The following is a 15,523-nucleotide window of genomic DNA, read 5'->3' on the forward strand; positions in this document are numbered from 1 at the left end:
TTTCAACCAAAATTAGCAGGCATTCTAGAGGTAAAATGATTTTATGGGTATTTCACTCTGAGGGAGAAAATTCAGCGATCCATGTGTATTTATCACTGCACATCTCTTAGTATCTTCTTTCTTGCTCAATCAATTGTTTTATATTTCTAGATGATACAGAGCATCAGTAAGGCGCTTAGGTTAGCCTTTGAGTAACAAGCTTCTTTTCACACCATAGGTTTCATGATCAAAAGTTAGCACTGGGATGTCTGTTTGCACTATTCCCAGGTTTACTCTCCCAGTTCTTCATATCATCCAGCCCCCTGAACTGGAAATATCTTGTTAACTCTGTACTGTTTAATATTCTTTGGAAATTAAACTAGTTGGGCATGTTTAAAGCTCAAATGGAATCTATGTGTTTTGCTCGACAAGGTCGTTGGTTGGGTTTTAGAAGCCTACATATTAAAAATTGTGTTTGTGGCTAGCTGATAGAGAAATACCCATGTACTGAAGCCACCACTGTCGTGAAGATCAGTGAGATAATGTGTGTAAGAGCCCTGTGAGCACTGGGAAATCTGGGAAATGCTTTGGGCGTCTGAGCACGAGCCTGTTAGGATTAGTGGCCCACCGCGTCCCAGCAGCCACCAGAGAACATGAAACCGGGAAGCAACTTTGATATCAGGAGCAAGACGGAAGATAATGTGGAGCCTCACAGTTTGGGATTTGTAATTGGGATCTGTTGCTCTTATAAGAAAATGTAGTTAAAAAAAAATGCAGGATTTTCCGTTGTTAAAATCAATGAAATTAAAAGAGCAGCTGCTTGTAAAAGTTAATTTTACTTCACATCTGTCCTGGTCCCAGTAATAAAAATGATAGTTCTGTAGAGCAACCTGTTCTCTCTATTGCTGTACCTTTTTTTTTTTTTTTTTACTGTGTGGTCTCTGTTTAAATTTACCTTTTGATTTCACAAATTCTTTTCTGAATCTATAAATTGTGTGTCACTTAGAATATATGCATAAATATAATCTGTACATCTTCAATTCAGTAGAAAAGCGTTGGTATTCTAGATTTTGAGTTGGTATCTTGGTGATTTATAAGGTGCAGTAGAAGCCATCTCAACCCTTTTTTTTTCCTCACTCCTATTTAGAAAAGTTTATTGAATGTTACTTCTGCATCATACTTATTGAAAGAAAAAACAATTTTCCCTGAAGGCACCCTGCTATTTCTTACGTTCTATATATCCTAATGCGTTTTTTGTATTTAAACAGGGTAAGCCTGGCTAGTGTGGCTCAGTGGTTGAATGTGGACCCAGAAACCAAAAGCGCAGGGTTTGATTCCTGGGTGGGGCACATGTCTGAGTAGCGAGTTTAATTCCCCTTAGGGGGCATATGGAAGTTGGCCATTGATGTTTCTGTCCCTCTCTCCTTCTTCCTTCTTCTCTCTGAAATCAATAGAAACAGTACAAAAAAATAATAATAAAGTTAAATATGAAATTAGTAAATGAAGCATTTGAAAGGAGGAGAATGTAAAGACATTTTGAAAAGCATTCTGTTTGTCATTAAAAAAGACATCTGTTTGAAACTTGTGTCCACACAAAAACCTGTACACGGATGCTTATAATAGCTTTATTTATAATTGCCCAAACTTGTTAGCATCAAAGATGTCCTTCAGTGGTGAATAGGTAAACTTGGTACCTCCAGATGATGGAATGCTATAAAGAAATGAGCTGTCAAACCATGAAAAGACATGGAAGAACCATAAATACATAGTGCCAAGTTAAAGAAGCCAATCTGAGAGCATACATACTGTATCATTTCAACTCTGTGACCTTTTAGAAAAGGCGAAATATCTATCAGTGGTGGCCAGGAATTGGGGGTGATCGGGGGAGAAAGGAGTGAATGGGTAGAGGAGTTTTAGGACAGTGAAACTATTCTGTATAATACTATAATGGTGGATACATGTTATTATACATTTGTCCAAACCCATACAACACCAAGAGTGAAACCTAATGTAAACTATGGGCTTTGGGTGACGATGATGTACCAGTGTAGGTTCATCAATTATAATAAACTAGAGGCCCGGTGCATGAAATTTGTGCACAGGGGGAAGGGTGTCCCTCAGGGATCAGAGAGGGTGCAGGCTGGACTGAGGGACACCCTTCCCCCTGTGCACAAATTTCATGCACCGGGCCTCTAGTTTATTATAATTGATGAACCTACACGGTTCGAGGGATCAGGCTTAAACACGCAGTTGGAAATCCCTCTCACAATCCAGGACTGCTGGCCACCAAACACTCACCTGCCTGTCTGCCTGATTGCCCCTAAACCTCTGCCTGCCATCCTGATTCCCCTCTAACCACTCCCCTGCCAGCCTGATTGACACCTAACTGTTACCCTGCCAGTCCGATTGCCCCTAACTGCCCTCCCCTGCTGGCCTGGTCACCTCTAACTGCCCTCTCCTGCCAACCTGGTCACCTCTTACTGTCCTCCCCTGCAGGCCTGGTCACCCCAACTGCCCTCTCCTGCTGGCCCAGGCACCCCTAACTTCCCTTTTTTGCCAGCCTCGCCGCCCTAACTGCCCTCCCCTGCAAGCCCGATTGCTACTAACTGCTTTCCCCTAATGTCCTGGTCGCCCCCAACTGTCCTCCCCTGATGGCCTGGTCATCCCTTACTGCCCTTCCTTGCAAGCCTGGTCACCCCTAACTTCCCTCCCCTTCAAGCCTGCCCCCGCAACTGTCCTCCCCTGAAGGCCTGGTCACTCCCATCTGCCCTCCCCTGCTGGCCATCTTGTGTCCACATGGGGGCAGCCATCTTGTGAGTTGGAATGCTGGTCAATTGGCATATTACTCTTTTATTAGATAGGATGTACCACTTTCACGGAGGATGTCAATAATGGAGGAGGCTGTGTATATATATGGCAGAGAGTATATGGGAAATCTCTATCTTCCTCACAATTGTGCTGTGAACCAAAAACAGCTCTAAAAAGTCAATCTATTAGAAATAAAAAACCAAACCCGAACAAAACCCATCTAAATTTGGTCTGTCATTTGTAAGTGTATCTAAGTGGCACTATCATGCTCTCACTGGGAGAGAACACGTCTTGTGTCTTGAGGAGATGAAGATTGTGTGAAAAGAAAGCTCTAACTTGTGCTGATTACCCTCCTTGGATTGCCTTTGAGGTACAACTCTGGTGTTAGTGCATATTGTAATTTCTCTTGAGTTTTGTAAGGAAACTGAATTGACTGGTAGAGGGTAAAAACACCGGAGAACAGAATTGAACAATATTTTCCAAGTGAGCATTGTTCTCCTGTCATTTTTATGTGTTTTAATTTAGCCCGTGTTGGGTGAGTAGTACAGAGAGAAGGGATTTATTCTTTTAAAATGAAGCCATCCTCTAGTTCTTCATTTCCAATTGATCGAGCCACGTTTGTTTTCCAAATGTTGACTCTTTAAGAACCATTTACTGTATTTACTTACGTAGTTACTTCCTTGTGTATTCCTGTTTCTTCACTTCATATCCATCATGTGAAGAAGAAAACCATGAAAAAAATTTCTTTCCCTATAGGCCCCTTGAAAAAAATTCTGCTTCAAAATAGCAGCAGGTTGGAAACACAGTCTCCTTTAGGATTTTAAGAGCATCAGTCAGCTTCATAGCTGGAGGCAGAATGCTTTCCTCAGGGGACATTTCTCTTCACCCCCCAAAGTGAAATTCATTCATTCGAGGTGTCCAACAATAGTTAAATTAAAGGAGCTATTGGTTGTATTCTCTCTCTCTCTTTCTCATAAACCCGTGGTTGCTTAAAATCAGTGTTATAAAACTTTTAAGTCTGTTGGCTAAATTTTTTATTTCTTTTTATGATCTCACTAGAGGCTGAGGGACCCCATTGGAACACGATTGGGGCCAGGCAGGGACTATGGGAGGGCTCTACGGTGTGTCTGGCCTGTCTAGCCCAGTCCTGATCAGCCAGACCCCAGCAGCAAGCTGACCTACTGGAGGAAGCATCTGCCCCCTGGTGGTCAGTGTGCATCACATTGACTGGTAGAATGGTCAGAGGGACAATGAGCATATTAGGCTTTTATATATATATAGACTAGGGGCCTGATACACGAAATTTGTGCAAGGGGCTCAGCTCTTGCAGCTGTGGCAGCTTGCCTTGGCCCTCGCAGTCCCGGCTTCATCCGGAAGATCGTCCAGAAGGTCATTCAGCTGTAAAGTCTAATTAGCATATTACACTTTTATTATTATAGATTCCCAGTAAGGATAGCACACATCTGGCAGATATCTCTAATCTCCCAGTCCATATCCAGAGCATATTGGTAATCAGTCCTGCTCTTTCCCAGATGTAGCTCGGAATGAACCTTCAACACACTGCCCTAGTCAGCTACTACTGGTGAATGACAATTGGACATTCTTGCTTTCTGCATAAGTCCTGGGAATTTTTAGTCATTCCATGGCTTTACCTACTACTTCTTTGCTGATAGCAGTTAAATATAAATCTGTAACTCCATAGCCTCTCCTTGTGCCTACAACCATAAATATTCATTTGCTTTTTGGATATTGGAAAGCACCTCAAATTCAGCATGCTTAAAACTAATAATTTTCTTTCATCTCCCCAATCTCCTCCTCCTATTGCTGCTGTATTGCAGTTAATAGAAACAACTATTTACCCACCTGGATTTCCTCTTATTCTCCTTCTGTTTTAGACATGAAGTTATCTAGAGTATACCCTCTTCATACTTCTATTTTTTAAAAATATGTTTTTAGTGATTTTAGAGAGCTAGGGAAAAGGAGAAAGAGAGAGAGAAATATCAAATCAGTTGCCTCCTGCATACCGACTACTAGGGATTGAGCCCTCACCCGGGTTTGTGCCCTCACCAGGAATTGAATTGGCAACCTGTAGGTTCATGGGGAAACACTCAACCAACTGAGCCACACTGGCCATGGCTCCTTCATATTTCTTAGTCATGTCTTCTTTTCTGTTCCACAATTTGGTTCTTTATTTTGGATCGCTGGATCACTCTAACCCATTCCTCATATCGCTAGAAAATCAGTCAGCCAGCCCTCCTTTCCTCCCTCCCTCTCTTGAACTATTTTTAAACACAAATGTATGCAAAATAATATAACAAACACCCATGTCGTTACCTGCAGGATCATAATTCTGAAAAGTACTTTTTCCTTGATGATTGAATTTAAGTAAAAAGTCTAAGAATAAATTATCTTCTGTGCTTGCCTTGTTCTTAAGAAGTTATAAGCACCAAGCAGGTTTTACCATCCAGGTTTTACCATCCTTGAATAAATTAATCTTCTAATTGCTATTTGGATTTCAATGTTATTGAAACTTTATGTCCTTTAGGGGTTGGAGTGTTTTGAGACAAATGTTTTGGGTTCTCTTTCAAAATAACTTACCTGCCAGAAACAACCACCCATTTACTTAGCAGTAGTATCTTGAAAGGTGTTTAGCACAGCACTTTAATTTTTTTTATTGTTATAGAAATGTTTCTTTACATCTGTCTAAGTGAGTCTTACTTGAATAGTCACATTTCCACTGTCTGTTCCTTATTCCCTTCCTATAAATTTTTGAGACCGTTTCAGTCAGGTTAAGTTTTGTGTGTGTGTGTTTTTAAGGATGTTCACTGTAAAATACTTTGAACTTTGTACGTGTTAAAATTTCAGTAATGTTAGAAAAATATGTATTTAGCTGACATTCCTGCTTTACTTATAGCTATTATTTAATGACCAAGACTGTACACAAAATGCAGAAGGACATAGATTAGAAGGAAGGAACTATGTCGTGACTACTTTTTGGGTGGGGCCTGTTTCATAAACATAATTTGGGTGTCAGACTGTGTTGAGCTATTTATTTCCTTTGACCAGGGAGCCATAGTGTAAGCTGCATTGAATGGTAGAACATTTGCCCTTCTTGTAAAGGGAGGACTTCAGATACTCCATCAGCCAGAAGTGAGAAGAGAAATGTGTGTGCCCTGTAGTTCTTAGGTCATGTTTACTTATGGAAAGTTTAGAAATGCAGGACCAAAAGGGTCAGCGTCCAGGGCAGATTTTTCTAAACTCATACTTCTATTGGAAATATTTGAGAGAGGTGAACCTTTCACTCACCCTACAATATTTATTGAGAGCCTACTGCTACTGTTCTTACCAGCATGTGGGGAAAAGTGGAGTGCGAGGCAGCAAAGGTTCCTTCCCTGATGGGCTTTATATTCTTGTGGGAGAGAGAGACAGAAGTGAGCAATCTAATAAGTAATTTCAGATCCTGATAAATGTGAGATGCCTGCAGCAGAAGACCTGCAGCCAGGATGCTGCTTCAGCAGAGGTGGCCAGGGAAGCCCGGGGAAGAGGTCCCATTTGAGTCAAATCCCAAGTGGTGTGCAGCAACCTTCAATGCAGAAATTGGGGGGGTCTTTACAACAAAGTTCAGGGGTTTGTGACTCTTGAAGGGCACTGCCATGCTTGAAAAGTGAAAGGACAAGAGGAGACAGAAGCGTGCTGCGATGAAGCAAAGGCCTCCGGCTGGTGCATATGCAGACTGAGTTGCATTGCTGCCCTGCAAAGTGCCCTGTGCTGCGGGGCCCCCAGTCTCAGTGGCTGCAGTAGCTGGTCATGGTCTGAAGAATCCAGTTTCCTCAGGATAATACGAAAGGGTTGGCCCTCCCAGACTCTTGTTTTTATGTGCTTTTAAATCTATTGGCAATAAAAGGAGAATCTTTAGCTGGCAAAATGCATTATTGTTTTTTCCCAAATATATGGCAAACTGAATGATTCACTAATGATACTAATCTTTAAGGTGAGATTTGTTTAAGAATTAGTGATGTTGCCGAAACCGGTTTGGCTCAGTGGATAGAGCGTCAGCCCACGGACTGAAAGGTCCCGGGTTGGATTCCGGTCAAAGGCATGTACCTTGGTTGTGGGCACATCCCCAGTAGGAGGTGTGCAAGAGGCAGCTGGTCGATGATTCTCTCTCATCGATGTTTCTAACTCTCTATCCCTCTCTCTTCCTCTCTGTAAAAAATCAATAAAATATATTAAAAAAAAAAAGAATTAGTGACGTTGGTTAATGCAGTGTGTTACATATCCTATATAATAAGGAGCTAATATGCAAATGGTCATCATTCCCTCATGCCCTAATGGCTCAGGCACTCAACACTGGGGAGAGAGGAATGGGGACAAGCTGCCTGCCCCGCAATCCCAGGCACCAGTGACTGGACTTGCAGCCCAGAAGAGGGACAAGTTCTTCCCGCCCCGCGGTCCTGGACACCTGTGGCTGCGGCCTGGGCGATGCCCCCTGCCTACAGTCCCCTATGGCTGTAGCCGGCCCAGGCAAAGCTGGTCTGGATACTGGGTGCCTGGGGGCTGTGCAGGGCAAGGCAGAGGCAGTTAGGGGTGATCAGACTGGTAGGGGAGCAGTTAGGGGTGATCAGGCAGTTAGGCAGAAGTGATTAGGGGTGATCAGGCAGGCAGACAGAGAGGTTAGGGGCGATCAGGCAGGCAGGCGATCCCAGATTGCAAGAGGCAGTCAGACATACCTCAAGGGGTCCTGGATTGGAGAGGGTGCAGGCTGGGCTGAGGGATCCCCGCCCCTCTCCCGGGCATCAGTTTCATGCACCGGACCTCTAGTTTACATATATAAAAGCCTAAGCGACTGTTATGATGGAACCACTGGTTGACCAGTCGCCATGATGCACACTAACCACCAGGGGGCAGACAATGTAGGAACTGCACCCCGGTCAGTGTGCTCCCACAGTGGGAGTGCTGTTCATCCAGAAGCCGGGCTCATAGCTGGCGAGTGCAGCTGTGGCAGCGGGAGCCTCTCCTGTTCAGCGGCAGCATATTGAGCTGTGGCAACAGGTGCGGTGGGTCGGGCTCCAACCTGGCTGCCTGCCACTTGGCGCACTGGTCTATCTCCTGAGGGGTCCTGGATTGCAAGAGGGTGCAGGCCGGGCTGAGGGGCCTGCACCCTCTCGCAATCCAGGACCCCCCCCCCAAAAAAAAAAAAAAAAAAAATTTGTGCACCAGGCTTCTAGTATTCTTAATAATGAAAGGCATTTTAACAGCGCACCTCTGACCTCTCAACCATAAGAAATGAACTATAAATTATGCTGACTGTATTATGGTAAACAACTCATTAAGGTTTTACAGATGTTAACCAATATAGATCTTTCTCTTTCGTTCTTGGTGATTTATATGTCAAGGACATTGTTGTTTTAGAAAAAACAAACAAATAAAATGTGGAAACCAAAGTCTATTTCAACTAGGCAGTTATTCATTTTGGTGTGCAGGAGAAAGTCCTTAAAGTTGAAAATCTCGTTATGATAGTGTATTGCTTTCTTGGAAGGCTGACAATTGTGATTTAGTTTAGTTTTGATTTGGATTTAGTTTTGCTCAAAGCAGGAATTGGAAACGCTTTAACTATGAAATGTAGATGTACTTTTGTTTTCATCAGTGAATAGAATTACACAGTTGTGAGTTTTTGGGTTTGTCACACATTTAATAACTATTTATTGAACACCTGTTACGTTGCAAGAGCTAGGGCTGCAGTGCCCCTCAGAGTCCAGTGGAACTAGTAGTACCTGCTTGGGCTCAGAGAGACTTTCAGGAGAAATGCTGGAGCCAGCAGCCTCTAAGGGAAAGCTTACATCCGGCCAGCAAGAGGTCAGCCAATGGCTTTGCCTCTGAGAGCTGTGGAATGCAAGCTTTACATATACTTCATCTCCTTAACATGAAGACAGGTGTGCTCTTCCTGAAAATACTTTTTTAAAAGTTGAAAGCAATGCTCTCGCAAAACTCAAAACCTCCCTTGAAGTTATTTTACTCGGAGCATTGAATCACGGTTTAGGAGTTCATCTTGTCAGTGATTTAAGCTTGAATATACGTTGTGGGTTGGGGAGGAGTAGAGAGGGAATCCATTGTTGTGCATATGTGTTCCAGAAGCTGGAGTCATGGCAGGTTTCCACCTGCTGGCTCCCGGCTCCCGGCGTGTCTGGTGGAGTGGGCAGAAGTGGACCATCAGTCATACTCATCCTGTGCCCAGTGTTTCCACAATGTGGCCCAAGGGAGTATTCTAGGAGAATCTGATGAAAGAACAGACTTTAGCCTGGGAGCCTAAGGGAATTATTAAATGGTTTTAATTAGGGGAGTGGTTAACTTGCATTTTGAACATTTTAATCTGGGCTTGGTGTGGAGAATAAATTAGAAATGATGCACAATTGGAAGCAGAAAAAGCATGGAGGTGTGTAGTTTAGGAAAAAGGAAACGAAGGCTGAAAATAAGGAGTGAATTGAGAAAATTTTCCTATGGGGCGGACATCTATACTGATAAAAGAGAAACATGCAAATTGACCATCACTTTGAGACACCCACCAACCAATCAGGAGTGAGTATGCAAATCAATGGCGCAAAGATGGTGGCGGCCAAAGAGCCAGCCAATGTGATTGGGAGGCTTTGGTCACCCCTGCAACGGAGGAAGCCAAGTTTTCCGTCTACCTGGCCCTGCTGCCGAAGGAGGGGCCTGCGAGCAGAGGACACGGCACCTGCCCAAGTGGTGTGGGAGGCTTGGGTCGCTGTTGCCTGAGCCGGCCGCTGAGGGAGGGTCCTGCAAATGGCCCTCAGCCCCCATGGGGTGAGGGTCCCCACTGGGGCAATGGCCAGCCTGCAAACAGCCATCAGCCCCTCACCCAGGCTGGCCACGCCCCCTAATGGGTACCCTCACTCCATGGGGGCATGTCTGGCCTGCAAACTGCCCCAGCCCCTTGCCCAGGCCAGCACTATTCCCAGTGGGGACCCCACCCCAATGGGGATGTGGCCGGGGGGGGGGGGGGGGCAGTTGGGGGTGATCAGGCTGGCGGGGGGCATTTGGAGGCGAGTAGGCCAGCATGCAGAGTGGTTAGAGGCAATCAGATAGGCAGGCATGTGAGCACTTAGGAGCCAGCAGTCCTGGATTGTGAGAGGGAGGTCCAACTGCCTGTTTAGGCCCAATCCTACAGGGACCGCACCTAAATTGGCAGTCAGACATCCCTTGAGGAGTCCCAGATTGGAGAGGGTACAGGCTGGGCTGAGGGACACCCCCGTGCATGAATTTTGTGCACTAGGTCACTAGTCTATTCTAATAAAAGGGTAATATGCTAGTTAGACTGGACATTTTCCTACCATCCAATTTCCTTCCTGACAAAGCCATGGTGGTGGAGACTGAGGCAGAAGTGGTTAGGAGTGATCAGGCCAGCAGGGGAGGGTGGTTGGGGGCCATGAAGCTGGCAGGGGAGGGCAGTTGGGGGCCATTAGGCCGGCAGGAGAGTGGTTAGGTGGCAATCAAGCCAGTAGGCAGGCAAGCTGTTAGGAGCTAGCAGTCCTGGATTGCGAGAGGGATATTTGACTGCCCGTTTAAACTGGCAGTCGGACATCCCCTGAGGGGGTCCTGGATGCAGGCCGGGCTGAGGGACACCTCCCCTCCCCCCTGCACGAATTTTGTGCACCAGGCTTCTAGTTTAAAGATAGTTTGCTGTTATTGAGGTGTGTTTTTTTTGTTTGTTTGTTTTTTGTTTTTCATTTAGAAAAGATGGTTTGATTAGCAAGCATGCTGTATAGATTGACAGAAGTAGCTAAAGAAAATCCAGTCTGTGTGTTCTATTTTCAGAAAATTGACTTTTGAAATATCTAGATAAATTATTTTAATTTTTTCAGAGCATAGCATTGGTTCTGAGACATGAAATTTCTTAAATAATAAAAATGACATTTTGTAAAGGGATTTGACATTAGCAGGTATATGGTGTATTAAAGTGTTTTGTTTGTAATACCTTGGTAACATTTTATAGCATTTCTTAGGGATACAGAGAATCTTTTGGTTGTGCTACAATCACAGCTGACTAATTGTCTGACTTAATTGTACTTTAAATTAGTCTATTACTTTGCTGACTTGCATAAAATTGGGAATATTTCTTCAGTATTGTTATTAGATATGATTTAATAAAAATGACTTCACATGTGGCATTTTGTTCAACATTGAATTTATTAGATGTTTTAAAGGGCATGGTTTTATTTTATTTGTATAATATTGAAAATTAGGCTTGATGAATTAGATGTCTGTTTTTAGATAATTTTAATTAATGTATGAAATAGTTATAGAGGACAGACACCCTATATAAAACCAAAGGATATCTTTCAGTTTGTTGCTTGTCTAAAGGAAAGTTCTCTTTTGTGAATTGTCAAGTGATTTGTTAGTAGGATATAAGAACTCTTTTGGCAATTGAATCCAGAAGAAATTTATCTTTTATTTTTGTTTTGGTATTTTATTAAAGTTACTTCAAGCTATCTAATTACTTTATGTCAACATTTTTAATTTTTTTGGGTCAAATTCTTATTGCACAAGACGACTTTTTTAAGAATGGAGAGAAAAATGGATATAGGTAGAGATATGGTACTTAATATTATTGCAGTGAAGTCCACCAGAGGCTCACAGTTCATGATTCTACTGTGAACCTGATGCACAGCATTTAAGAATAAGGCTTTGGCTCTCGCATTTTGTCTCCTAGGTCAATTTGGCATCGTATGCCAATATTAAATATTTTGAGTTCCTCTTTTTCTGTGTAAAAGCTCTTCTTAGTCTCTTATAGTAATGTGGTTGTCAAAACGGAGGAATGGATGGTAGCGTGTGTGCTTCTGCACGTAACCAATTTCACAGTGGCTTAGCTAGAAATGAATGTCTCTCTCCCCCATTTTTTCATCATCCCAGGGTTCAGTGCTACAAGATTGGTTGCTATAAACTTAGGAGTTTTCCATTTTTATTTACAAAGATAATATTTTCATGACTAGAGGCCTTTTCATGAACTCAGATGTTATTCTTTGTTTTACCTCCTTTTCTTTACTTGTAAACTCAATGACATACCCTACAAACTTAGAACCATAGAGCTAGCTTGGATCACGTAATGTATCAGCTTTCTATACAATTCTCCGATTTTTAAAAAAAGAAAATGGTCCTTGCGTTTTAAGGGCTCCATCTCTCTCTGCCTCCCCACCCCTATTTTGCATCCAGTGTTTAGACCTGCTTATATTTGGCCTTTGCTCTTCTGACTAACCTTATTCTCTGCTTCTAGTTAACAGCCCGGTCCTTGCCTGCTGTGCAGTCCGATGAGAGACTACAGCCTCTGCTTAACCACCTCAGGTAAATGAGGGCGCCGCCGCCCTGTCATGCTTCTAAATGAGAGGGCCTTACAATGAGGAAAGCATATTAGAGTGTGTGAAACCCCTTCAGTTACCAAAAGCTTCTTTTTTTTTTTTTTTCTTGGTTTAATTCATTGATTTAAGTTGAATTTTTAATACAATACACTTATGATCCTTGACTTTTAGGTACTATAGAAAGCTGTTTTAATTTAATAAAAGTATACAGAACTAGTTGACAAGTTTAAATTAAAATGAGTAGAGATGACCAGCTACAAGAAAATAACAAAGGAATGAGCTTTACTTAAATATAAGGCCAATGCATACTTTTGGACCCCCACATATTTTATGGGGCCTAGGAGAAATAGGGATTTGCTTTTCAAATACAACAATAATGTATCTTAATTTAAAAACAACAACACAAACTTAGAAAATACAAGAGGGTAAAGAGAAAACTAAGCCCTACTCAGAATAATTCTCTTATAATGTTTTAAAACCCAGTGTTAAAATTATACTTTTGTATAATTTGCTATTTTTTCCTTTTAAAATAAAAATTGTAAGAATTTGTTAGTTATTTGAATCTCTCCAAAAATATATTTTTAGTGACTGCATGAAGTTTTCTTGTATAGATATACTGTAGTATATTTATCCCCTTAGGGGGACATTTAGACAATTTTCAATTATTTTTACTAGTATAAAAAATGTCATATGTATACCTTTATTTGTGTTTTTGATCATTCTTTAATATAGATTTTCAAAAGTGGAATTATTTTGTCAAACCATATGAGCCATTTGAAAGATTTAAGTATACTTTTTTTTTTTTTTTTTTTTTTTTTTTTAACACAAAACAAAACCTTATTCTAGCCCTTCCCAGTGTGGCTTAGTTGGTTGGATCTCATCCAGTGCACTGAAAGTTTGCTGGCTCAATTCTCAGTCAGGGTACAATCCTTGGTAGGGCGTGTAAAGAGGCTGATGATCGATGTTTTTCTAACCCTCCCTCTCTAAAAATCAATAAAAACAAGTGAAAAAATACTTTAAACAATAAAGATTAAAAAAAAAAAAGCCAAACCTATTCTTTAAAAACACACACACCTTATTCTGCCTGTACTTTCATATTGTATCAGATTGCCCATGTTACTGTACCCTAAACTAGCTGGGACAACCAAAACATTGCTAACTTAATAGTTAGTCATAAAGATACTATTGTGATCCTGTACATTTCACTTATTAATAATTTTAAAACATTATAATCTTAAAACATTTTTATTTTGGGGTGGGATTAACTATCTGTATTTTTACCCCGTTTATTGATAGCATCTCTTGATTTTTATTTGATCTTAAGTACTTTAGATATAAAGGATATTATTTCTTCATTGTATTTGTTACAAAATTTTTTTTCCTGCAATTTTTTTTATTACGTTGAATTATTCACCATACCAAAAATTTCAAGTTTTATATAACCAAGTACCAATCATTTTTTTTTAATTCTTTTAAAACTGAGAATGCCACTTCTCGTTTATAAATTTGGATGGATACTAATTTCCAGTATCTTTTAGTATTCTTTATTTTTTCTCCTTCCTTCCTTTCTCATTTCTCTTCCTCTCCTACCCTTCTCTCTAGTAACTTTTCCTTTTCAGGCAGATACTTTTAACTCTGTATAACTGTTTTTTTTGGGGCGATAGTGGTGGTCAGACTAACATTTCATCAGGTCTGCGTATCATAAATATTACACCTAGTTGTTAAATTTTCTAGAGCATTGTGGTAGGGAATCATGTTTGAGCCACTTCCCTAACCCCCTCTCCAGCTTGTTCTAATCTGTTAATGATTTTATCTCTCGAGTATCTGTCTTCCTATAGTAGCTTCTTATCTGTATTCCTTGACACCAGTTTTGCCTTCTCTAAAATATATCCCATTAGTGCCAGAGTGATTATATTGTTCCCTGGCTTAAAACGATTCTATCCCCTCAATTTCATTTTGGATGAAGTCTGAACTTCTTAGCCTGACATACGAGGTTCTTCTGGAAGGATTCTGGCTTGTTTCTTTGGACTCTTCGTTTAGTACCAGTACCCCAACTTCTAATGCCACTAAATGCCTTAAAGTTGCTCTAAGACAGCACACTTACTCACCTCTGTGTCCTTGTAAATATTTCCCTTCTGCCTGGAATGTTCCCTCCCCTTCGCCAATTTTATAATTTGACTAACTTTGGCTTGTCCTTTAAGATATGGCTCATGTTCCCATTTAGTCCCCATCCCCTTCCCCTCAGTCAGCATTTAATGCTTTTTATATGTATTTCTACAATACCCTATGGCTACATCTGTATTACAGAACTTATGATGTTGTAATTGTCTGTTTACTTGTCTGATTACTCAGTTAAAATGAGCTGCTTGAGAGCTTGGGAAGTGACTTTCATATTTGTGTTTCCAGTGGCTGTGACATGATAGGTATTTTAGCATTAATGTTTTGCTTTTACTTATGCATAGTTTTATAATTTATAAATCACATTGTCATAGTATTTCCTATAAAACCACTGGTATCAAAGGTATAAACCTAAAAGGGCTGAATCATACCTCTAGTTAATGCTCAGTTCTGTGCGATAATGATGGATTTTCCTGCCTCCACCTCAGTATGGTAATTGTCAACTAGAATTTAGATTAACTACTGACATGCCTCTTCGAGTCCTTGAAACTTGCAGAAACTGTACATTCGTTTGGGCGTTCATTCTCCATGCAGTTCACTCAGGACTGGTTGCTAGGCAACCAGGGCTAGATGCTACATGTAATATGCACCAACTGGTGTTGCTTTTTTATTATTATTAAACCAAATGGTTTCTCATTTTATTACCATGTCAGCGACATCTGTATGGAGGGTGACAGTTGATGTGCATAGCTTGACATTTCCTGTTGTACAAAGTAACCTTGTGATATGGCTTTCAATCATGTTGGATTGTCTCTTTCGGCTGTCTGAATAAAATGTTTTTCTTTTACCTTCCTTTTACCTTCCTTAGGTCAAAATAGGAATGCATACTATTTGGTTTGAGAAATTCTAATGATAATCTTGTTAGGGAAAAATAATCATCATTGATTTGCATGAACTGTAATGTTTAATGTTACCTAGAGGGGATGGACAGGAGGTTGAGACTCAAATCATTATTAGGTCTAATTTTGTTCAGGGCTCTAATGATCAAAGTGGAATGATGAATAGCATTTTAATTAAATTTGTCAATAAAACTAATTTAGGATGATGGTACAAATACCTTTAAAAATTGAAGTAGCAATGCAGAGAAATTATCAAATCATTTTACAGGATTTAAAGGCTCAAAGATACAACATTTTGCAACCCTAAAAACCCTAGATATTGTTTAGTAATATATATTATTTCCAGAA

General features: G+C 41.0%; 1 protein-coding gene across 4 annotated transcripts in view; it reads left to right on the forward strand.

Annotated features, from left to right (window-relative positions):
- Nucleotides 1-15,523, forward strand: part of PRIM2 (DNA primase subunit 2) — a 271,748-nt gene that overhangs the window by 148,266 nt on the left and 107,959 nt on the right. For all 4 annotated transcript variants that reach the window (XM_084889130.1, XM_084889131.1, XM_084889129.1 and 1 more), the window contains exon 8: nt 12,077-12,144. In XM_084889130.1, the coding sequence (XP_084745256.1) occupies nt 12,077-12,144 (68 nt within the window). The remainder of the gene's footprint in view (nt 1-12,076; nt 12,145-15,523) is intronic.

The sequence above is a fragment of the Pipistrellus hanaki genome (assembly GCF_964339955.1).
Source record: "Pipistrellus hanaki genome assembly, chromosome: 7".
Lineage (NCBI taxonomy): Eukaryota > Metazoa > Chordata > Mammalia > Chiroptera > Vespertilionidae > Pipistrellus > Pipistrellus hanaki.